The sequence below is a fragment of the Chroicocephalus ridibundus genome, chromosome Z, assembly GCF_963924245.1.
Source record: "Chroicocephalus ridibundus chromosome Z, bChrRid1.1, whole genome shotgun sequence".
Lineage (NCBI taxonomy): Eukaryota > Metazoa > Chordata > Aves > Charadriiformes > Laridae > Chroicocephalus > Chroicocephalus ridibundus.
Window position 1 is genome coordinate 49,158,052 of NC_086316.1, and position 24,951 is coordinate 49,183,002.

General features: G+C 38.6%; 1 protein-coding gene across 4 annotated transcripts in view; it reads right to left on the reverse strand.

Moving 5' to 3' along the window:
- Positions 1-3,069: 3,069 nt before the first annotated feature.
- FOCAD (focadhesin) overlaps positions 3,070-24,951 on the reverse strand; it is a 119,673-nt gene continuing 97,791 nt past the window's right edge. For all 4 annotated transcript variants that reach the window (XM_063319936.1, XM_063319933.1, XM_063319934.1 and 1 more), the window contains 16 exons: positions 22,303-22,450; positions 20,213-20,332; positions 19,127-19,249; positions 18,220-18,297; positions 17,759-17,830; positions 17,493-17,595; positions 16,263-16,343; positions 14,968-15,096; positions 12,014-12,129; positions 10,484-10,744; positions 9,714-9,803; positions 8,827-9,004; positions 7,269-7,366; positions 6,154-6,405; positions 4,913-4,988; positions 3,070-3,525 (listed from right to left, as the gene is read on the reverse strand). In XM_063319936.1, coding sequence (XP_063176006.1) covers positions 3,452-3,525; positions 4,913-4,988; positions 6,154-6,405; positions 7,269-7,366; positions 8,827-9,004; positions 9,714-9,803; positions 10,484-10,744; positions 12,014-12,129; positions 14,968-15,096; positions 16,263-16,343; positions 17,493-17,595; positions 17,759-17,830; positions 18,220-18,297; positions 19,127-19,249; positions 20,213-20,332; positions 22,303-22,450 — 1,999 coding nt within the window. In that variant the 3' untranslated portion in view covers positions 3,070-3,451. The remainder of the gene's footprint in view (positions 3,526-4,912; positions 4,989-6,153; positions 6,406-7,268; positions 7,367-8,826; positions 9,005-9,713; positions 9,804-10,483; positions 10,745-12,013; positions 12,130-14,967; positions 15,097-16,262; positions 16,344-17,492; positions 17,596-17,758; positions 17,831-18,219; positions 18,298-19,126; positions 19,250-20,212; positions 20,333-22,302; positions 22,451-24,951) is intronic.

Below are 24,951 nucleotides of genomic sequence, written 5' to 3' on the forward strand. Positions count from 1 at the left end.
GGACGATTTGTCCAGAAGGATGCTGTGAGGGACATTATCAAAACCCTTACTAAAATCCAGAAAAACTACATACACCGCCTTCCCTTCCTCCACTAGCTTGTTGATCTTGTAGAAGGGTATCAGATTAGACAGGATTTTCCCTCTGTGAACCCACGTTGACTGTGCTTGATGATTGCATTGTCCTTTAAATGTATTTCAATAGCACCCAGTATGATGATCTCTGTAATTTTTTCCAGGTAATGAGGTTAGACTGACAGGTCGGTAGTTCCCTGGGTCTTCCCTCATGCCCTTCTGGTAAATTAGAATAATGCTGGCTAGCTTCCAGTCAGCAGGGACCACCCCAGACTCCCAAGACCTTTGGCAGACGATCAAGAGGGGTCCTGCTGTGACATCCACTAGCTCCTTCAGTACTCTGGGATGAATCCCATCAGGCCCTATGGACTTATAAAGATTCAGCTGATGCAACTGATCATTTGCAATCTCAGTGTCCACAAATGGAAAAATCACTGCTCCTACATCTCCTCCAACTCAGAGGACCGGGCAGCCCAAGGTCTATCAGTATTATTAAAGATTGAGGCAAAAAAAAAAAACCACAAAAAAAAAACATTAAGTGCCTCTGCCTTTTCTTCATTCCTATTTGTCAGGTGACTATCTTCATAAAGTATTGGTCCAATAATTTCCTTAGATCTCCTCTTGCTCTTAACATGCTCAAAATATAATTTTTTGTTATCTGACCGAACACTAGCCAGTTTCAACTCTAGTTGACCGTTGGCCTTTCATGTTTTCTCCCTACACATGTGAACCACACGTCTGTAATCTTCCTACGAAGCCCGACCTCGCTTCCAGAGACCATACAATTTCTTTTCTACCTGAGTTCCAAAAGCAGATCCTCTTCAGCCAAGCTGGTTTCTGCCCTGCTTGCTTGACTTTTGGCACAATGGGACTGCCTGCTCCCATGCTTCTAAAAGGTCGTTCTTAAAAACTGACCAGCTTGCATAGATTCTTAAGCCCCCAAAAGCAAATTCCCATGGGACACTGCTAACTAGCTCCCTGAATAGCTTAAAGTTTGTTCTCTTGAAATCCAGGGTAGCAACTCTGCTGACCTTTTTTCTCATAACACCCAAAAATGTAAGCTTAATCACTTCACAATAACTGTGGCCAAGACAGCCACCTACCATCACATCTCCCAGGAGTCCTTCTGTATTCACAAACAATAAGTCTAGGAGGGCACCTTTCTTGGTTGGCTCACTGAGTACTTGTGACAAGAAATTGTCTTCCACATACATCTGGAATTTCCCAGACTTGCTTGTCGCAGCGGTCTGGTATTCCCGGTTGATGTACAGGAAGTTGCAATCTCCCATAAGAACAAGGGTCACCAATCCAGAGATTTCTCCTAATTTGCCTATGAAGTAAATCATCAGTGCTGTCACCCTGGCTGAGTGAACAACAGTAGACACCCACAACAACATCTGCTTTGTTTTCCATCCCCCTAATCTTCATCTAGAGGCTCTCAACCACATCATCCCTAACTGTCAGGGCTGTACAGCCAAACCTCTCCCTCACATACAGTGTGACTCCTCCACCTTGCTGGACCTGCTTATCCCTCCTGAACAGCCTGCAGCCCTCCAACCCAGCACTCCAGCTGTGGGACTCACGCCACCAAGTCTCACTAACACCAATGATAGTGTAGCTGTGGGAACTGGCCAAAGCTTCCACTTTATCCTGTTTGCTTCCAATACTGTGTGTGTTGGTGTACAAGCATTTCAGATATGCTGCTAAACCCTCAATGCTCCCTGGAGCTGCATTAACACTGTCACCCTCAGGCAGTGGTATGCCATCCCTTGGCTTACCTTTTCTACTGTGTATGAGTATAGCTTAATTCAGATGTTTATACACCGCTCCACCATACAAACCAAAATACAGCATTGTGGGCATTACCAAAGATTCCCTTTAAAAAAGGGGCAAACTTCTCGGCTGAATTAAAATGCTAATACACATGCAAACTCAGGTGAGTAAAGGTGTAAGTTAATTTGAAACAGTACACTAGAGATGGCACCATTAAAACACAACATATTTGGCTTTGTTAGAGGTTACTTAGAAGTGCACACAAATGGAAATGTCATACACTGAGATACCGACTCGGTGACAGCTGCTTTCAGTGAGTCCTTCCATACATTCACCTTTAGACTGTCTTCTCAGTATACAGCTGCATACAGAGCAGAAAATTACCATTATAATAAAACTATTTCAAAAATACAAACGAGTATTGCCTTAATCCTCCACACACCTAAACACTGAAGAAATGACTAATGACTGTGGAGGTTCACTGCCATCCCACAGAAACTTTACGAAGTGAGAAAATCCCATAAAGAAGTCACTGGAGAATTTCTTCCCCAGAGGAAATGTTCAGTCCTGAAATTAAGAGAATTCTTGCAATGGGGTGTGGCTTCTAGATGTAGGGTGATAACATTTCATGCAAGCTGGTCAAAATCAACAATGCTCTCACTAGTACTGCCTTGGAAGACATTAGGGATCAGTACTCAAGCTATTACATTCAGTTAATTTTTGTCTGCTCTAGTGAGGAGGATTGCTAAATACAAAATCCCTTTTAAGGTCTGCTTAGCAAGGCTGCAAAGTGAAGAAGTTCTCTATTCCTTCAGAAAGAGAAGAGTATTAATACGTAAAATGGCAAGGGCTAACCTATTTAAGATGCCAAAGGTGGAAAAGGTTTTTCTCTGCAGGCAGAGAACAACTGTCCTTCTGTGCAAAGGAGGGTAAAGGGGACAGGAACAGTTTTAAGTGGAAAGAAAACTGCAACTGTCCTGCAGCTGGGGACATAGCAGCCATTAGGATCATTGCCTTATTTTAATGATCATGATAAAGTTGTTGCAAAATTGACAAGCATACCACCCCTTTCAGAAACTCCGCTCACATTATATACCTTCGATGTGTTGTCACTACTGCACAAGAGCATCGTGTTATTACTAAAAAAGGATAATCAGTTAAAAAAATAATGCTCTGAAGTCTGTTACACTAAAACATACTTTAGTAAATAGGCTACAACCAAATAAATTTTACAAGTTTATTTTTCCACCCATTTCTACAAAACCTCCATGAGTTAAAGGAATATTCCGCTCCAGCTCTTGAGGCTCCCAGGTGTTACTTCAAACAACTCAGTTGAAACAACTGGACGTGTATTTCTCGCTTACATTCAGCACAGCTCAAACCACTCTAGGTAGTTTGTAAAAGAACAAGACACCATTAATGAAAAACAAGATATTGTTTTCATCTTATGAATCTTTGGGAGGAGGTAAAAGGATGAAAAAAAAAATATTATCCAAAACCTTCTGATAGGAAACCTCTTTGAAATTGGTAATCTTGATGCATGAATAGCAATAGTATGCTTTCAAGTACGAACAGTTTTCTTCATTGGGTAAGATATAGCACGCAGCTACCACCCATAAGCTTTAGTCCACACTGCTTTCCTCTTGAACTCTGCAACAGATCTCAAGGCCAGGAGTGCGACTGTGAAGACAAGGACAAATGACATTAATTTGTGCAGTCCAGACTGGAAAGGATGTGAGAGTATTCTGCCCACTCATTTTACTAACATAGGTATATATTCAGTTCTCCTTTTAGTGACTCTTTTCATGACTTTTTCTCTTCCTGGCCTGACAGGTTCTGATGCTACTTCTGCTGTTCACAAGATAGACAGGTCTCTACACCCCTCTGAAATGCGATGTTGCACTAGGCCTTTCATCTGCTTTATGGCGTGACTCCTACTGAAATCATAACGCATCATCTGCTAATTAGACTATCACTTCAATCCACTGTCTGGAAATGCAATTCACCAATTCCTCAATTCAATTTGAAAGCATCATGTGTTTAGGCAAAATCCAGTAAACAAACGAGTCACATTCTAGTCATCCAGAAGGGAGTTTCATGTTCTTGTACTTAAAAGCAAAAAAAGAATGGAAAGCTCAAGGGAAACAATGAATCACCTCAATCAGTGTGTACTGAGAACATACTGTGTATATCAGAATCCTTCGATATACAGAGGAGATTCTCCAACAACCCTTAGCATTGTTTCTGGTGGAGAGTAGCAGACACAACAGGGGAATTCTGAAATTTATCAGAGAGTGATTAAAGATTGCAGATCCTCAAAACAAGGCTAATTGTCCTAGTAATGCAAAGAACTTCTAACCTGATTTCAATACGCCATGTTTAGGTCCAACAAATCAGGTGATTCAAAGGAGGTGCTGTGTGTTAATGGAAAGAAGTACAAGCACACTCACTTCACTTGAAAGTTTTTGTGGTGTCCTCTTAAAGTGACTTGCACAGATTGTATTCACAATCCTACATCTCTAGGTGAGCAACGGGTTGCATGCTAGGGCCACAAGCCTTTACTGTAATTCAAAATACCATGTACTTCCCATCTTTCTTTTCATACATCTTTTCAGCAGCCCTCATTCCTCTATCCTTTCTTGTCAGACTGCTCTACTAGGCTGTCATTGCCTGACTCCTATCCCTTCCCCACAGTTCAGTTGCACCTGAATAAATTGCTATGTGATTTCTATTTAGTACTGGAGGGTTCCCAAATAGTATGTTACATTTTATTTTTAAGGGTAACTTCAAAACCAATTGACAGATCTATCACTGAAATACGCCTGTAGGACCAGATGTACCTTTAAGTCCTTTCGATCTTCAGTGGTACGTCGTAAGCATCAGCAGGTGAGACAGCAAATATAAGAAGGTGTTACAGACAGGAATGTTAACTTACCTGTGAAGGTTTACTTAAAGGCAAAATATATTTCTCCTACATGTATAGATTCATCTCACTCATTTTAACAGCTGGATTTTGATCTGTACTGATAGTTATGAAAAAATATGGACCCAATTAAAAATATCCTACCTTTCAGCAGGTCCATGGAAGATTTTGATAATGCTTCCTTAGGAGTTTCCATCATATTGATCATCCAGTCAATGAACTAAAGATTGAAATATAAAGGAAAATTTGAATTAAAAGAGACTCTGTATCAGAGCCATAAGTTCTTTCACATTTGACAGGCAACATCTGATCACTGCTAAACTCATAGTTATCTAATCAGAGGCAGTGGCCAGTCAAGCTTCTGCCCAAACTATCCAAATGCCCTAGAGTACACCTCACTGTCAGTGCGATTTCTCCCACTGCTAGATCTGAAACTCCCTTTGTTCCTTCTCATTACCTCAGCAATAACTATTTGTAACAAAGAAGGTACAGTAAATAGTTTCCCTCCGTCTTGCCTGTTCATGCCTTTAACCTATTAATACGATACTTTCTTATCAGTCTCTTGTGCAAACATTTTACTGCAAGTCCTTCGGAATTCTTACTGCCTTTGTGTCCCTCTTTTGACCTCTCTCGTTTTTCATTGTTTTTCTTGCAGTCCAGAGGCACTGGAGGACAACGTGGAATTTCAAACTTAGCAGGATGATTTTCAGGGCATAGTCTTAAATTCTTTCCTCAAGCCTAGTTAGGCACTTGCATATTAACAGCCCTCACCTGCTTTCCTCCCAGATTCTGAATTCTGACTTCAGTGGTAATTCTGAGCACAGAAGCGTACAGGAGCCAGTCCTTAGTGGATCCTGATTTGCACAAAACAGCTAACTATTAATCTGTAGGTTTATAACAATATTTCCATGTCTCAACCACAAGCTATCTACAGTAGGCTTACCAAATTAGGCTAAATTTTCCACACTTATTTTCAACTTACACTTGAAAATAAAATGATACACAAACTGCACAGATGATCTTTGATTGCCCTAAATTGCCACTGTGGTGATGTCCAACTGCAGAGGATCTGTCCTTCAGTGTTTAAAAGACTGACTTGCTACCAGCAGCTGCCAACTCTCCTCTCCCAGCTGTACTCTCTTAGGAGTTTGAATCCCAACATTGACATGTTTTTTGTTTTTTGCAACTCTCACATTTTACTTTAGAAACCACACTCGGTCTTTTAAGCCAAGTCATATCTGATTGCAAATAAAGTAAAACAAGATCACAAGTCAGATGCAATAGATATAGAGGAAATAACTGCTCCACCTAAGACTTGAGCTGACTACTAAAAATGGGGTGCTTTCTGACTATTGGAAAATGCTTACCACTACGTGCAATTTTACCTTCTGTGTTTGTTCTTTCCAAGGCTCTTTAGCCAGCAAAAGGGAAATGCTGCTTGGAAGGAGAGTGAGGGTTTCTTGCACAGCAAGCTTGTCAGAGGGGTGCTTGCCAATGCGATCCTCAGACAATTCTGGTAATATCATTTGGTGCTTCCACGGTGACCAGTCAGCACTGAGACCAAGCAGTAATGGTGCACCATGGTCAGCCCAGGCCACCACAGTAGCTGCAAACAGCCACAGGAGGAAATCTATGCACTAAACAGGAAAAAAGGCAAACATGCACTTTATTAAATGAGTAACACAGAAGGGAAAAAGAAAACCAAACAATAAAAACGAAACCCCAAACCAAAAATCCAGGTGGTGGCTTGCTCTTCAAAACTATCACCTCAAAATTCAGCTAACATTCAAAATGCAAGAACTAAAACGTTCTTAATATTCTCTTACACTTTGAAGCAGTATAAGGCTTTTTCTAAACTCCAACTCAAACTAAACTGTCTACAGAAAAGAAAGCAAAACAACACTCTTCTAAAATCATCCTTTAGTTTAAGGATGATCCACATTTCATTTAAAATGGGGAAATAGCTTCTTTACAGCAAGGTGACTGTTGAGGGAAATTAGAAGTGGTCACCATTGTGGTGGTACAAATGCTTGTGAAATATTGCAGCAATGTAACGAATGCTTTTCTAATCTAAGCAGCAGCTTATTTTATGTCCTCAACCAGAAGAATTAAACATCTGAAAAGACTGAATAATTCTAGTTACCTAAAACTGTCCAAGCCCTCTTAGAAACAGGAACTGCACAGGTTTGACCTGCTTAGACAGTTCTACTGATGAATTCAAATTGTTCCTTTGTGCTAAATACAGTAAACTTGAAGTGATTATTTCCTTTAGTTGCCTTTAGCTTCTACCATAATCTAAATGTCATGGTTATTTTAAAGTAAGAGTTTTAAATCCACATAGATTCACAAAAATTGAGAATAATTTCTCTATGGAGGTAAGATTACAATCTTCTAAAATATAAAAGCATGGGGAACAATACTTATTGCTGAGGAAGAATGTGGAATACATCAAAACCTAATTTTTTCTGAAAGCTGCAAATTATTTTCACGGCATGTATACCTCTTTAAGATCAACATTTTGTAAGGGTGTTGACTTGTATGCTAAGTTTCTGATGTAGCCCATCAGGTCTAGCAGCCAGTCCGTTCTTTTCAGCACTCCTAGAAGAAGAACAAGAACATTGACTCTCATAAAACACTAGAATGCACCATTTTTCATTAAAAAGCAAGCATAGGGAATCACTATAGCAATAAAGCACTGACTGTGGAAGAACAACAATCACCAATACCACTGTCACATTTGATGCGTGGTTGCTACTGACAGAAGGCATACAGACACTTAATACAAAAACTTTGCTTATAATGCAGGCAACATGCTGAACACACAGAAAAAGGAATGCTGAGTGAGAACTATTTCACACAATGGCAGCCTGCAAGTCCCCTAACCCAGTCTGCTTATATGACTGCTACAGAATCCAAAAGCCTCCCTGAAGTTTTTGCCCCTGTACTTCATCTAAGTCTAGCATTGGTGTCACTGTGCACTGGGCAAGAATGTGGGGAGTGCTGCCGAAAACCTCCTACTGTGCAGAGAGGATCAATAAAATCCAGTCAAGGCACGCAAATAAAATCAGTCCTCAACCCAAGGATGAAACATACTACATTGATTCAGATTCTGCTGTCCAAAATCTGTTCTACCACCTACAAATTAATAACCACCTTCAAGACCACATCACTTCATACACTACCATTTCCTTGTACTCTTTACGTGTGCCCTCTTTTACGTTGCCTCCTCTTTTTCCCAAAGGAGCCTTGCTTCACTCATTCAAAACTCACTACTGTTTGAAGTTCTTCAACCACAGCTGGCAGCTAAGGCATGTAGCAATATAACGCTTTGAAGTTGTTCTGTGAACAGAGGTAGCCAAAGATCCTTCTGCCATGAAAATGAGGAGACCTCATTCTTGCCTCCCACTGTTCTTGTTTCTTCCTCCTTTATCTTCCTGTGTGATTCTGCTATTTCTCTTGCAGCAGCTGCAGCACTTTATCAGACCCTTAGCTGAGCCACCCCAACTCATTAACCCACCAGATAATTATCTGGTATGGTTATGAAGAGGCGGAAGGGCAAATTTTTTTTCTGTGTTAACTCAGTGCGAGAAGTTCAGAAAAGCAAGCTACCTCCTTGGTTCAACCAGTCTCACGGGAACACGGCCCTGCCTACCGTGTCACACAACGGTAAGTCAGATATTGGATCTGAACATTAGCAGAGTTGCACTACTACCAGTCACTGATGTGCTACGTACATTTCTAACACTGCCTTATACTGAAAGTCCAAAAAGACTAGGAGACATGGATCTAGTCAAAACTGTGGTCTGCAAACCACCTGGCTGAGATAAATGACTCGTAGCTGATGTACAGAAATGTAAATAATTGGAGAAAAACATAACAGCAATGTCTGATACAGTTATTTGAAGAGCACAAAAATACTGAAGATTGAGTAGTTTCTAATACAGAGAAATTTGGAAACACTTGGATTAAACCATCTTAAAATTATTTTGAAAGAATGAGTGTAGACTCATCGGTATCTGTTGGTTTTGTCATTGATTCTTCTTTAAGCCTGACCTTACCTGTGTTTTCATGGCTCACAATACGAGTGTGATAGAAACTATGCAAGAGCATCCATAAAATATTTTCTTTCTGGTGATATCCTGCCACGGTATCAATCACAGCATTCAAGTTCATCAGAGGCAGTCTGCCTTGAGAAATTAAATACACTTTCACAAATGTCGCCTTCTCTATATTGTTCTGCAAATGCAATTAAAAACCATGTTAAATTAAAACATATTTTTCTTACGGGAACAGTAGATAGTTCATTCCTCTTTATAAAAAAAGGGGAGAAATTCTTTGATTATGTAGCAGGCTTATTTTTCTTCAAGACAAATTATGAAACAGAAGATTGTACATATTAATTTAATTTTACATGCTTCTAAATAGTCCAGCAAACTGCAGATCAGTACAGTTTGATTGTTTTCATACTGCTTTAAATTTTACATTCTGCTTTAAATTGAAATGACCCAGCCTGACAGTTCTGGATACCCAAGTCTTCTTGCAAGACAGATTCACTGCAGTGACAAAAAAGGTTTTCCTAAATGGCATTTTTCAGTGCCGAAATAAGAACTTAAAAAGATATAAGGAAATGACTGTTCAGCTTCTCTAACACCATTCCTGCTCTGCTAACAGAGTCTTGACCAATTTACTTAGACTCTCCATTTCAAAGCTACCAGGGAAAATGAGTAATATTGCAGTTGCCTTGAGAAAGTTTTGGATATGGGTTCTTATCACGTTTGCTTCTCCCCGCTGCCTGCAAATTAGAGCCAAAACACTCTTACTTGCATGGTAGATAAAACAATCAATGCTCCCAATGCGCTAAAACACTCTGTTGACAGGAAAAATGTTAAGGCATGCCTGCTTCACATGATTTGGTGATAGAAGACCAGGAGTAAAACGTCATTACCTTAGAGATCTGGACAATGCGATCAATCTCTGAATCTGCCATTTCTGAGATACATTTTGCTACATCAACATAGGTGTCCAGTTTGCCTCTCTAAAAACAGAAAAGTAAATGCAGGTTTAGATATATCGTTCTAGATTTCTTTATCATTAAAATTGGTGAGTCCAGGAACTTTGTCAATGATCGTGATGAATATTTAGATCATGATGAATATTTAATCTAGTGTCTAGCCTCATTTTATTTATTCTTTATTTATTTTAGAAATTTGGAAATTAATTTTAGAATTCTGTATTTGCTGGGGACTTCAATGTACTTAATTACTAAAGAATAAAATGGTATCTGAAAACTTTCAATGAGTTTGTTTTTTTAATGGAAAAATGCCCTTCCTTGGAAATATTTTCTGTAGCTAGATAGCTTCTTTAAATCACTGTGAGAAGTTGAATCCTCTGTGGGGAAAAAAAAGCCCCTTCTGATTGTTCTCTGCTTCTGTTTCAATAACATTTATTTCAGTACTGATGCTGTATTTTTCCATTACCAAATCACTTGTGAGGGAAAAGTGTACATTAAATTGCTTTCACAACTTAGTCATATTCTAAAGAATATCTGAAAGGAACTTAAATTGAAATTATGCAGGCAACCTAACTATTATCACTAAAATTTTTAAATCTACTTCATGTTTCAAACGTGAGGGTCAGTGCAAAAAGATGGGACTTACCATCAGTAAAAATTTCCAGTTCAGAAAAGTCTTCGTACACCTCATACTTATTCCTTACCTGAATCTCATTCGGTAGAAGCTCAAATACTTTCTCCACAGCCTGGCACAGAACGCTCCAGCAGTACTGGGCAGGGCTCGGAAGTTTCATTGCCTGCATGAGCCCCTGTAAAACACACTGGCAGATCTCTGGGTTTGTTGTGTGGTTCTTCACTTCAAACTGTTTTATCAGAAACACTTCCATAAAAGACTGTAGTTTGTCTTCTGCAACGTGTTTCATCCACAGGGGCAGGGACATGAAAAGGTATTTCTGTGTTTTCGTCTGCAAAGCAAAAACTTTTGTTTAGTTTCAGATTCCAGCTCTTCACTGACCTTCAACTATTGTTATAAAGGATGAAGAAAAAAAAAAAAGCTGCTCAAACACCACTTAAAAAAGCACTCAAAGTCATACATACTTCTCAATTCTTCTTCCCTCTTTTGATGAATTACTTGAATTAAAGAGAGTTCAAACACGTCAACATTCTATTTTCCTTAAAAATTGAGGAACTTTCTTTCAATGAACCCTAGATATCATGTCTCTGTACTGGCAGGACAATTATGATTTCCCTATATGGTGCCCACTGCATTCCTGCATGAAGCATACAGACTGACTAGACAGCCAAGGACAGAAGCATGGTACTCCTAGCACCATTAACATTCCTAGCTAGTGAGTAAGAATGAATAATTACCTTGAAGGAATCCAAAGCACACACACTCTGTGTCTGAAATCATTTTGTGACTTCAAATCTCCACTGCAGTGAGAAACGGGTGCTCAGAAACCAAATCTTCCTTTTTTTGGTACCTTACCAATTATATATCTTAAAATTGCCACGTGTTTATGTATCTCTGAAGACTAATGAATTCGAAATTACAAGACAAAAATATCCCCTGAAGAACTGCAAAAGATCACAGAAATCCACAATGGATTTTCTGACAATTGCCGTGAACCCGCTCCTCAACTCGTTTAAACTGACAGAACTGCACAGTCTAGTGCACTGTGGGATTCAGGGAGTTTTACATACTGTATCATGGAATCCATGTGGTACCTCTGCAAGAAGAGCTGCACTGTACCAGAGGGTAAACGCAAATTTGATTACAGTATAGGTTAGTCTGCTGACTATCTACAGAATTAAGGCAAGATTTTCAAGAAGGAACATATTTTACTTGACCAAAAGACATTGCTGGAAGAAGCAGGCGTGCTTTTGGACAGATATGTGGGACCTTTTTTTAAGGCTATCGGCTGGTATAAGAGATACTTTTTCTCCCTACATGCCATGCCTTCTTACATCTCTAGGTCATGCTACAGCATGAAATGAGAGAGGAAAATGATCTTAAGCAATTTAAGTAAAACCAATGTAGCGGATCTTAAGTCTGCCTTAAATTTCAAGGCCCCAGAATAGCCTTTCTCTCACTGTAAATATTTGCTAAATAGTATTTCTGCAGAATTCTGAACGTAGTAATCATTTTTCTGTTGAGATATTCTAAACATCATCACTGAGGAATCTTATAGAAAAGAGGTGCTGAGGTCCCATAAATTTTCTGACATACATACACTGAGACTGTAGACAAGGGGAGGTGCCACCCACATGCCCAAAAGCGTTGCTGCATTTTGAGATGACTGGGCCTGCGTCACAGCCAGTTGAAGGCAGAGATGTTTTACCTCATCACCTAGGGCAGAAAAAAAAACAAATAGAAGTTATGAAGAGATTAATTGTACTTTAAATTTGTTCTCAACTCATAAAATAAAGGAGGATTATTGTTCTACTAGAGCACTACATTAAAATTTGCTTTTCTACAGATGCTGCTTAGAGTTTTTAACACATACATGTTAGAAGTCTCCTCTTCCCATTCATGCACTTTCAGCAAGAAATCCCAGGATTTGTACAAGTTCATTTCAATCCACCCAAGAATAAAAATGTCGGAATGGTAAGAAAAGTAAGAATTAAAAAATTCATGCCAAATAAAGACAAGATTTAATCTACAGAAAGAGAAACGAGTCAGTATTCCTTCCTGCTAAATGTAGGAGTATTTAGCATTTGTTCACATGTTTCTACTCTTCCATGTACCCCATGTTCATATACTATGTCACAGAACAGAGGTTAGTCACTGTTACTGATGTGGGTGCTCGGTTGCGGCATTCTCCACGGTAACACGCAGGAGGACCTTACTGTGCATAGAGGTTATGATGATTATGGAATCCTTATTGGTTTCTCTTTAAAGACCCTTTAATGACTGGTACAGCCAGTTTCTTAATAGAATAACTAGTCATAAATATGTTGAAGAGGTGCTTTGAGCAACAGCATGGCTTCCATCTAGTTCATGATTGCTACTGCAACATAAGGACAAACAATTTAACTATTATACTAGCATTTGACCCATTAGACAGAAGATATATTACTGTTAAATATCAGCATAAAACTTAAATAGGTGCTTTAAAAATTTAAAATGTTCTTTCGGTGACAAAAGTGGCAATCTATATAGTATGACTTTTTATAAAGTTCACTAACAGAGCATGAACAAAGCAAAGATTTAAGAGCCTAGCATCAGGCTCTTTGACATAAAATATCTTATACAAGAAGTTAAGTGATTTGCAGAACTCAGGGTGAAGTTGTAACAAAAAACTTTGGTAACCAATTAAAAAATTCTCTCTCACTAGCTTGGACTGCTAAGGCACACATTATGATTTGCCTATGACTTTTCACGTCAGAGCACTGTTGAATAACAAACAGGTACTACTTCAATCACGTTATATGGTTTCTGCTCAGCAACAACTGCAATAACCTTCTAAGCTGGGCAAGCAATATGTTGTCTTCAATACGTTTAAAGATGAACATATCTTCACAGTCGACTTTGTGAAACATTTAATGGTCATTAAAACAGTCGTGAATTCTCAGACATGAATAACAGTGTCTAGACAATCTGAGAGACTGGAGCTCATAGGCCAATTTTCATAAAAATATTCATGATACAGCTGTTCCAGAAAAAGCGTGTTAGTGCCACATTTCTAGGCAGACTGTTAGATCATAATACAACTGTTCTGCATGATACTTTCTAGCACAACGTGATTATTGCTCATTAGCACACAGTAAGATCTATTTCTGGATGTATACGTAATCTAGAGAAGGTTGTGCAACTTCCGCAACCCTACAGAAGGACAGTGAAGAGAAATTATGTATAAAAGTGTAGACTATGATGCTGTCTGAAGTCAATAAAAACATAGCCACAAAACCAAATGTACTGTTTCCTTTGGAATTCCCCTGATTCACAAAAGTAAGACTCCTAAGTGAAAAACAGGAATAAAAAAATCCCCCATACATTTAACAAGTTTCAGCTATTCATAAGGTTGCACACAAATTTGCATCAGCACGGACTGGAGATCAGTACAGGAAATTCTTTCACTTATTCTTACAAAAGACTTTACAATCAATTGCAAGAACACCAAGTAAAACAAGTTGCAGGTCAAGTATAAGCAAAAATGTTTAATATGTAGCCAAATCTTTCCGTATCTAGGAAGTAGTTGTTTCTCATAGGACAGTTCAATGATTTCTGCTGCTTATACAAGCACTTTGTATAAGTAAAATAAACACCAGAAAGAAATAAGAAACAACCTTCCATATTCTGGGCTCTACAGCACATCAATTTAAACACAACAGCACTTGCTCAACCCAGTTGTAAAACAATCTGCAAGGCCAGCAAAAACAGTTACATAAATCAGGAGAAACAAAACTCAGTGGAATCAAATAAGGGAATAAGAAACTTTACACAGTAGGTTTTTTGGGTTTTGTTCTTTTTTTCTTTTAAGGAAATGAGTTTGAAACTTAGACACTTATATGAACCAAACCAGGCACCAACAGGTATTCTGAGTAGAAAAATATACAAGCTGTCTTGTATACTTCAGGATCAGGAACACAATACTTCAAGATCAAGGCTACTCTCCCGCATGAAGAAAAAATGCCGTTAGAAGCTCTGACAAAATCAGGATCATGATGGTAAAAGGGATATGTTTTCCTTAGTAATTTAGTAATTAGTGTAATCTCAGTGTAATTTAGTAGAAAGTGTATTTCAGACTAGCGATAGCTAGATGAACTGTAGAGCAGTTCAAACTTATGACAAAGCTGCCTGCAGCCTCTGACACAAGCACTGGACCAGCATTTAGTGGGTACTGAAAATAAGACACAATTAGTTCAGTTTCACGATGGGCTTTTCTTACTGTAAATAGTTCAAATGAAAAATTCGGTCCAATTTTACCACTGCTTTAGGGAACTTCCAAAGTCCTCAGTTCTGATCTTCTCGTGACTTTTCTTGAGTTAAAACAAATTGTCCATACGGTGATCACAAATATATGCTTGCAAACATTAAAAAGTTGGTCTTGAAAGCATAGTAAACACTTCAGTCCCTGCAATAACTTCAGGCCCTGAAGTGGCCTCTAAAGTTTGTGAAAGTTGTGTTAGTAAAGAAGTCTTGTGACAAGTAGAGTCACTAATAGTAGAAAACTATGAATCTTACCAAAGTTTAGCCTCATCAAAGGAGAAAGAATGGATGCCCAGTTTACAGGTGGGTACTGATGGCTTTCTCCAACTAATGCAATGGGTGCCAGTGCTACTTTCACCAGCTCAGTTGGCACAGATTCAGGGCCTACAACAGAAGATTAAATCACAGTCTGAATTTTATATACACACACTTCGCTAAACTTCTCAGGAGAAAAACGTTAATACTGCACTGAAGACCAATGCGTGGTGAAATGCTAAAAAGCGTTATAAAGTTACTGTTATTTCTCTTTGTATCTGAGAATCGTGTATCTCTTGTTCATAATCAACAGTTGTGTTTTTAACATTAATGTCCTATCAGAAAAGGCTTTTTGTTACTGATAAATAGAAAATTTCTGGTTCCTTCCGCTTGACCCAATTTATAAGTTATTAAAGATATTTCTCATCTAGTAGGGTAGTATTTTTTGCACTTGTTAGTAGAACAGCCAAGTTTTCTGACACTGCTCTTCTTCCCCATCCTGGAGGGGCAGGCCACAAAAATTGTCAGACAAGTGCTAACCTTTGCTACATAATGTGTTACTTAAACTCAAGGAGTTAACTCAGTTAAAGTCCTCCTGGAGGCAAGGACTTGAAAAATGGGCTTTTAAAGTCCTTTTTAAAAAAGGACTTTAAAAAAACAGGCAATTTTTACCTCCTTTGAAAGCAAAGCCTGGTTCATAGGACAGCAGTGAGCTCACTTAGCTCCTCACAGGAATAATCTCCTCTGGTTTATCTCCCTTAAGACTGTACTCCAACCTATCTCTCTTTTAGTAGCACTCCTCCTGCGACAGCACACTTTCTTCAGGTTCCTTTGCATTTATCACACATAGCAGTAACCTCTTTGAATATCACTTTGTAACACAGAATCTTAACCTAGGATCACTGAAATAAGGGGCAGCATAAAGTTGGCCTGATGATTGAGTATTCCTGAGGATACATGCTAACACTTAAACTGATTTGACTTTCATTCCCCCAGAGAAGATACATCATCTCAGAGACACAGAGGGACACAGACACAGAGCGAAGGGGAAAGGGAAAGGTTTTAAAAAGTCGTAAAAATTCAGTGGAGAAAACTAATGCCCCAACTACACAACTGTACTTTATCTTTTTGAGTGCTATTCAATTTTTTGTTTAGAGATTAAATATTCCACATTAGTGAAGTTCAAATTAGTACTTAGAAAAGTTCTCTAAGTAAATAAGAGCGGGTTATTAGGATCACCTTTTACAATCATAACAAATTTCCTAGAGGGATACTGTAGTTTGATCCCTTCTTACCTTTCTTTCCACTTTCAATGGCAAAGTCAATGGCCGCCCTGATAAAGCTGTTTTCAGGCAAGTACCTAAAATCTGGCGGAACTGTGAAGACAAAAAGACTGTTTATATACTAAAATAGGCCAGCAGCAATTCTATCTTCTAACTCCCATGTAAATTCAAAGGCCAAACTGTATGTTTGAGATAACTGATTCTGTAGATTACTAAAAGCATTTAGACCACAAGATTATTGATAGATGCACTGGCCTTTCCACTTTTAAGGCAAGCTAAACATTTGTGTTGGTGAGAGGGAGCAGGTCTGAAAAAACAAATTAAATGACTAAGCAAAAAGCTCTCAACAAGAACTTCCTTAAAATATATCAGCCACTGCAAGTCAATATAAAAAACCTGGTAAGTTTAATACAACAGAGACATTCCATATCCATTTAACCTCAGGAATATATTCCAAGATTACCCAAAATTAGAAACTCCAAGAATATTTCTTCTGTGATGAGGAAGTTTATCTACATTTTGTATTATTGGTTCCCAACTTGGCTCACGCTGAAGTGAACAGTTTCCACTTCATTAGTTTCCTCCTATTACTGGTATTTCATCCATGGTGTAATCCTGCCTATATTTTACTGACGGATATTGAAACAAAACCAGAAGGTAATGACGTATCAACAGAATACGAATTTTTGTTCTAATTGCTATGCTGAAACAGCACAGAACACTAGTTTTTTTTTACTTCAGCTAACCAGAGAAGATCTCTTCTAGAAAAACACTTTTGAAAAGTGAGCTTCCTCTTGTTATGGACCAGTTATTAAGTGTCGGGCTTTTTTAGACAATGGGAAGTCCTAAAACAAAGAGTAGATTAAACAGTTCTAAGACTGGATAATGTAGATGTCAAGCACATATGCCATATGCAGTGTAAAACGTCTTTACAATTTATTCTATAAAAGAATAAAGACAGAAGCAATATATAAGTTTGACCAGAACAACTTGGATCCTTACTTAGATACTACAAGTAAAAGCAGGTGGGGGCAGGGGATCCTATTTAGTACATGGGGTCCTGCTTCATGTTCCAACCTTTAGGTCTGGCACACAGGACCAGGCATCTCCAATTCAAAGACTGTCATGTCATTTAACAGGGCTGCAATGTCTTGCCTGTATTGTCTAAGGTGTCCCTTGCTGCCTTTTTAGCTTGGTGCTACATCTATATGTTCTTTAAGCAGCAATAATAAAGCATCTTACCAGATGCCCTGTTCTGGGTAGAAGACAAACAGGACATATGAAGGCGTCCCAAAAGCCCCGCTGCATTTGTCTGAAGGCCAATCTGCCCTGAAAAACTGATGATCTGTTGAGACAATAAACCACCAAGTTAGACAAATTTCCTTACGTTGCCTCATTCAAGAAACACAGACATTAGCAGTTCCTTTAAACAGATTTGGCCTGTTTGTGCAAAGTGTCACAGTACCTAGTGCATTATTCAACGCAGGAAACAGAGGCTACCTTCCTACCTGTGTAAGGGTTCTGATGACTTCGTTCAGCTTACTTTGAAACTGGGAGGACTGAATGCTCTCAGATTTCAGCTGCCAGAGGAAAGGAAAAAAGTATAATGTGAATTTTATAGGGGGAAAAAAAAGAAACAACAAAACAGAGAACAAGTACTGAAAAGACAGATTACAGTTGCACACTTGCCTTTTTGTGTGGAGGAGAAAAGAAGAAAGCCTATGTGGCTCTAAACTTTTCCCCGGTGGCACTGCACACGGGCAATATGATGTGAAAAATGGAACAGACCCCATTTTACACATTGCAATTCTATCCTGCTTGGTTCCTACCCAACATGAGCCGCTATTGCATAGCTGGGATGCCCTGGTATATAACCACTACTGTAAGGATGCAGAGGACGTCATTTCATCTTGCTTTCTAGCCAAATTGGTAGAGGAGATAAAAGTACCATCTGCTTGCACGTTCTCACCTGTATCATGCCTCCTTCAGAGCCCACCAGTGCAACCAGCCCATTGACAGCAGCCAGACGCTGCATTGTTGGAGAACCCTGGAAATGTAATTCAGGATCAGTGAGTCAATGCAATCAAACAACACTACTGTAGGACAAAACACTTGCTTGTTCCAATTTAAAATCCATGACTGCTATCACTTGTACATTCTTATCCCAGAAACCTTTTCAGGACAGACTCCAGCATGCTGGGTATTTATTCATCCCTCTCTTGCTGAATTAAAGTCTTTATATGGAGCTTTCCTTCTCTCCCCCCCATCTGAAATCATCATGCCTTTCTCCCTGACAAAACACCTTTTTGTAGAACCATCTGTATTCCACAAAATATGCCATTGCAATTCAACCCTGAAACAGTTTCTTTACTGACACTTACCTTCAGCTGCAATCTTAATATGTGAGTTTAGAGTTTGATTTCAAAAACACCATTTCTGTTACAATGGGATAAGTCAAAATTATTATAACAACTGAGGCACTGTAATCACCATTCTTTTAGTGTAATTTTGATAAGTAACACCTAACTTCACAAAGCATCTTCACTTAATAATCTAGATTTTATCCTTGGATATTGTTGCAAATTATTAAAGATGCCAAATTAAGATCTCACTGATAAGCATTTCCCATAAATCATCCAAGCAGAGGAGAAAGTTTCTTTTTCCTTTAGCAAACAGCCCAAAAATATATTTTTACTTCCAAATATCAATCAAACAGCATGCTCAGATAGTCCTAACTTTCCCTAGCATCACTCCTGCAGAAGCAAGGAAAATTATATCCCTACTGTTCATTTAAAATCACACCCACCCTGAAAAAAAACCAAACAAACCCAACCCAAACAAAAAACAACCCAGGATATGAATTCAAACTCCTTTACCTCTGCAAGCACAATTTTTATCCAAGCTGGCATTAGCCTGTTACTCAGGTCTTCAGCTTTTCCATGACCACAAGCTGACAAGCCATGTACTATTGCACCTAGAGCTAAAGCAAAACTGTGGGTCTGTAAGGTGAAAAAGACAGATTAAAAACCAGATTTTGCAAAGGATTCTGTATTCTTTTTAATATTGATTATTGAATTATTACTTAAATATTTATTACTTCCTCATAATTAGAAGAAATGTCTTTGTCTAAAGTACTGGGTCCTTTCTTATTTCAAGTATCTTCTTATGTCAAGTGACATAGGATTTTCTGATATTAAATGCTGATCTTTGGCACACAGATTGCTCTCAAGCCTTTATTTTAGAACAGACTTTCTGATACAAAGATAAAAAGGTGTAGGAAAGGTAGTTTGCTTAGACTTCCTATTTTCCAGATAAACATTCTAAATAGTTGATTAGTGTAATAGCAGGCTTTGATTCAAAATGGTTGCTCCTCCCCCCACTTCTCCACCCCTCCATCCCGCCCCCCCCTTTCTTTTTTCTGGCAAGCATTTAACAAAAAAGATCACACACTGAAATATGGAGATTACTGTTGGCATTTTTAGAGGGTAACCCTAAGGCACTAGGGATGAAACAGACACTTGGAAAAAGCTGTGGCTGTGGTTATGATGAACTGTCTGGTAGCTACGGGAAAGCAAAAATTGAGAAGAGCACAGTATAAGTATTTTCCCACCAAGAAAAAGAATCTAAGAAACACATTATAAAAGAGACTAAAATTGGCAGGATGCAGGGACTAAAGACACAAAGAACTCAAAAGTACCGATTTCCCTTCTAAATGCAATCAAACATAAATCTGTTTTTATTTCACTGTCTGGTAATTGCTATGCACCTGTAGACAATGAATCAATGGATCAAGTGGTAGTCTTGGTAATTGCATGGTATGCGCAACTTGCTCAATGTTAGTTAATGTTCGAAGTCGATCAATATAGCTTTCTTGAAGATACAGTCTGGGTAAAGCAGTATTCAATATTAAATAGATAAGAGAAAAACAGAACTGAAGCAAAGCCCAAACACTGAATTATGACCTGCTGATTGTTCTCCACTAAAGTCCGTAGCTTGTTCATGGCCTCCTCTGCCTCAGTTGCTTCTATGATTCCAACACTGAAAGCAGAGACACAGGAACAGGCCACAGAATAGGCAAGTACCTGAAAAAAAAATATTAATTCTGTTAACGACTGTCTCTTCAAATTCACTGTAGCAGTGTGCACATGGAGCAATGTGCCAGCACAATAAAAAAGCCATGACATTTTCTATTCATACTTTCAGATGTTTATTCCCTCTTTGCAAGATTCTTCATTGATGCTAACATTAAACAACTAAAGCTTGGAAAGTACTTCTGGTTTTATGCAGGTCAAAGTCCTGATCTTCCACACAAATGCAGTTACTCTTCCCAACACAAGTATCTGATAATTATTTATGTTAGCGTAGACAGCATGTTGTGATCACATCAGGCCAGAAGACAGTGCATGACACTAGCCTCACGTCCTTGCAGAAGATTCCCAAGTGACACTGCCTTTTTGCTCTTCAGCCTTAGACATGGAGAGGAAGGAAATGAAGTCTGCACTTTCAACAAGGCAACTGTGACAACTGTTTAACCTCCTCCGTACCAAACCTAAGCAACAGAACACATGACTATAAGGGAAATAGAGAGCACCTACCTACTGTGCAGGACTGGCAACAACTTGACTAAAAGAGTACGTAATACTCAGCTTGTACAGCAGCTTGCTGCAGCAGGCTAAAGTTACCTCTCAAGTACAGGACTATATCCCAGCCATTTATAGCTCTGAAAGAAGCTCTTGTGCATCCCTTAAATATGGTAGGATTCATCCTGGGGTGCCAGCCAAATTTTACTCATGTAATAATCTGTACAACTCCTTACAGAGATTTTAATTGAAAAGGGTAGGTTTTGCTTCTCATCCCAAACTATCGCATGATGCCTTTCATCTCAGTAGTTGCTGTATTGAACCCAGTTTAAGTTCAGTAAAGCACTTTGAGATCTCTGGGGAGATAAGTGTTTCCATAGCTGTAAGTCATTTTAGCGCATGAACCAGAAACTGCAAAAGGCTAATCCCCAACACATATGTACTGCCAAAAAAAAAAATTAAACCCCATAAAAGAAGACCTTTAATAAACACCTCTCAGAGCAGTACCAAGAGGGGAAAGGGAATAATACTACCACTTTCTGCTAACTTGCTTAGAAAAAACAAAGGATTATGCAACTCAGCTGTTCAGCTGCTGCAGGCTTACATACACCAGGTACACAGGGTTGCTGTTTTTGTGCAAAACACCTGCTTATTCTGAGTCTTTTTTTTCTGTTGTAAACTCCTCTAATTTCACCAGTTTTCCTTCTCAGGTTTTACCTTAACAAGGTTATAGAATTAGTGCATGGACGATATCAAAACTTACTGGATGTATCTTGGCAAAATACATTGAAATCACAGAACAGTAGGGGTTAGAAGGGACCTTTGGAGATCATCTAGTCCAGCTCCCCTGCCAAAGCACGTTTACCTACAGCAGGTTGTACAGGAAGACATCCAGGCAGGTTTAGAGTCCACAACCTCTCTGGAAATGCATACTCAAACTTAGCAGAGCTCAGTTTAGGTGTTCAAAACACAGTTACAAAGAGAACATCAAATGGGTCAATAGCAGCATTCACAAGTGCAAGATTCACATTAGCTAGTGACAGCAGCTTTCAAAAAAGGAAACAGAAGGCTTGTTGAAGGAGGAAGTATTAGCATTAAGGTTCTATAAGAGCAACTTGCTCTCTGCTTTCTAGTAGATCAGATGAGCAGTAAACAACTGGATATAAGAGAAACCCATATCCACAGTTACTCAGGACCCAACTTTTAACAATTTAAACTGAGGTTAATGAATTAAAGAAGCACTTTAGAGAATTATGTCTGTTATCTTTTCAGGATGTTATACAGCATTTTCAGGTTATTCTATTATTATTGTTTTCTTTAGTAAGTATAAAACCATGTATTGTGAAAGAAATAACAGAAACTAAGCATTCCAGTACTAAAGATATAAAGCTTCAGTAATAAGTCCATCGTTATTAAAAGAGAGTCAACAAAGTAAAAGGAAGATTTAAAGTTTGTGATAAAATGGGCCATACCTCCTGGACCCATCTGCTTTGGTCCTCACTGCTGTCCAGGTATTTGCAGAGTTTTCGCAATGAAGTAGAAACATGCACTCGCGATTCTGTTTGGCTACTGTGACTCATAAGTGAAAGAACAAGTCCTACTCCCAAAATACATCCAGTGCTCAAAGAGAAGACAAAAGAAAAAGGATTAAGTATGCTTTGGCTGCTCTGAACTCTCTTTTCAACCCAACATGTAGGTTGCTGAGCAGAAAGACCTTTTGGCCTTGCCTGATAACTAGCCCTGTGGACAATTACTTACCATAGTCAATTTTACAAACGGTTTCTATTTCACACATAGGTGATGCTTTTTGGGAGACAAAGGATGAAACAAAAGCATAAGAAGAAAACAGGCATGTAAAATAATAAATCCTACGTATACAGCCTCATTGTTCCTTCTGCCCCTGAAGAACTAAGAGCCCCATCAACAAGAACATCTAACTAGTACGATGGAAGTATGGATACAAACTTCTACATCTGATTTATACTGATATCCTAAACTCTGATATCCCAGTTCAACCTACTAATTGCAGGTCTGCTGGCTGTATTAGGGTCTGTTGCTTTCAGTTCGCAAAAATAATGAAATTAGTGATTGAGCCAGAGGGTGGCTAAGATGGCTGTACAGATTAAGGTAATCACTTGCGTTTCAGAACATGAGTGTCAGGTATACATTCTAACCCATATGTATTAAAATATGCACATGCAACAGCGGACCAGCTACAACAGGGCAGACATGTCCAGCACAGCTAACAGTTTGATGCTGAGGATACTTAAAATTGCAACAAGATGACAGGGCAGCCAGCACAAACAGCTTCATGGTCTCTGCCTTTTTCAGATTTGAGCAGAAATCCCATTATGAACCAGAGAACTCTTACTAAATTCAGCATCTGTGCTCCTACAACAAGTTTCAGGTCATCAGTCCTAATACTGAAGAGTTTTGTCTGAAAATTCCCAAATGGTTCTGTCTGCCACAATGAGATACTAAAAGCATAGCAGATACTCACTGCTCTGACGTGATCTCTCAATGGCACACAGACACAATAGCTTAAAGAAGCCACTCTCATCTGAAGATGAAGATTTTTTTCTCCTTGTGCATCTCCCTGAGCATGCCCAACGAGAGACACTGCATGTAGGGAGCAGTCATATGAACGTGGCTAGGTCTTAGGCATTCTTCTAAGCTTCTGCTATCCGACTTCAAAATAGGAAGAGTTACTGCTTTTACTCAGCTAAGTAAAAACTAAAGTTCTGAGAATAACTTCAGTCATATTTATAAGGTAATGTTTTTCAGTAACTGGGGATGAAGATGATGAGCATGGCTAGAAGACTTGGGAATGGCATCTTGGCAGTGGTGTCTTCTTTTTCCCCACAAAGAAAATGAAACAACCCTTTGAAATCAACATTTTTAAGTAACTACCATATCTGAATTCATGAACAACCAACAAAATAAGGACATTGCTTATATGCAAGAGCTCTATACACAATTGTACACTACTGCTCATTGACAAAAACACACAAAGTTCCTAATTAGATCTACATTTTTTTAATGTTATTGACTCTTTGCAAAGACCCAAAACATAAGTGGGGACTGAAGTAAGAGCAAAACTTCAACCCCCCTCCCACGCTTTTTGTAACTAGCAATTGTTTTCACTTGGGCATGTTGTTTGTGATCTACATAAAATTAATATTTAAGTGCACTTCATCCACATGATATCCCAGATTTCCCAGCTTGTTTTAGGTGTTTTACTGCCTGTGCATCAGACATACTGCACTATTGTCATGAATCATCTTTGAATATACTGTCATTTATCTCAATAATGTAGTGTACAGGGCAGTACAGTCCATCACATCAAAGAATGATGGACTTCATGAGCAAATCATGAAACAAAATAAAGGTTTGTATTTTAGGATGAAGGAAAACTGGTATTTTTTTTTTAAGGGCCAAATCCCCAAAATATTGAGGTCAGTGGAGTTTGACAGGATTCTGTAACAACAATATAAAAGTTTGATGACAGTTTTGATCAAAAATGCTTTAAAGTCAAATCAAGCAGCTATTGACCTTGCAAAAAACTCCATAAAAAGCAAGTTAGTTTAATGTTCCACACAGCAATTCAAAGGAAGGCTACTCTGTATTTCAAGTTTCATAACAATTTGCTCTTTACCACATTTTTACTCAACACATATCATCATTTATAATTTGCCCAATATTTATTCTTACTGACGCAAGCTACTTCTGCCATGCAACAACTTTGTACAAAAAGCCACATCTGCAAGGGTCCTGTAGAATTCATTCTCAATATGGGAAATGTAACAATGCAAGCCAGAAAACTCTACTGCCCCTTGGTATTGTCAAAAGTGTTTTACATGCAAACCTTTCAAAACATCCGAGTTAACCCAATCTTCAACACATGTTTTTTGTTGTTTGCAGGAAGGGGGGGGAAAGGGGGGGAAGCAAAACCTTCCATATGTACTGCTATGTTTGTTATCCATATGCAGTACTATTACAACTGAAACCCTGCCTTGGAATTTTTTTTTTTTTAATTATTTACTTTTTTTTCCCCAGTACACTGAGGTTGATCTCACAAAAATCTACTGACTATAATCTATGTGAATAACTGGAAAAGTTAA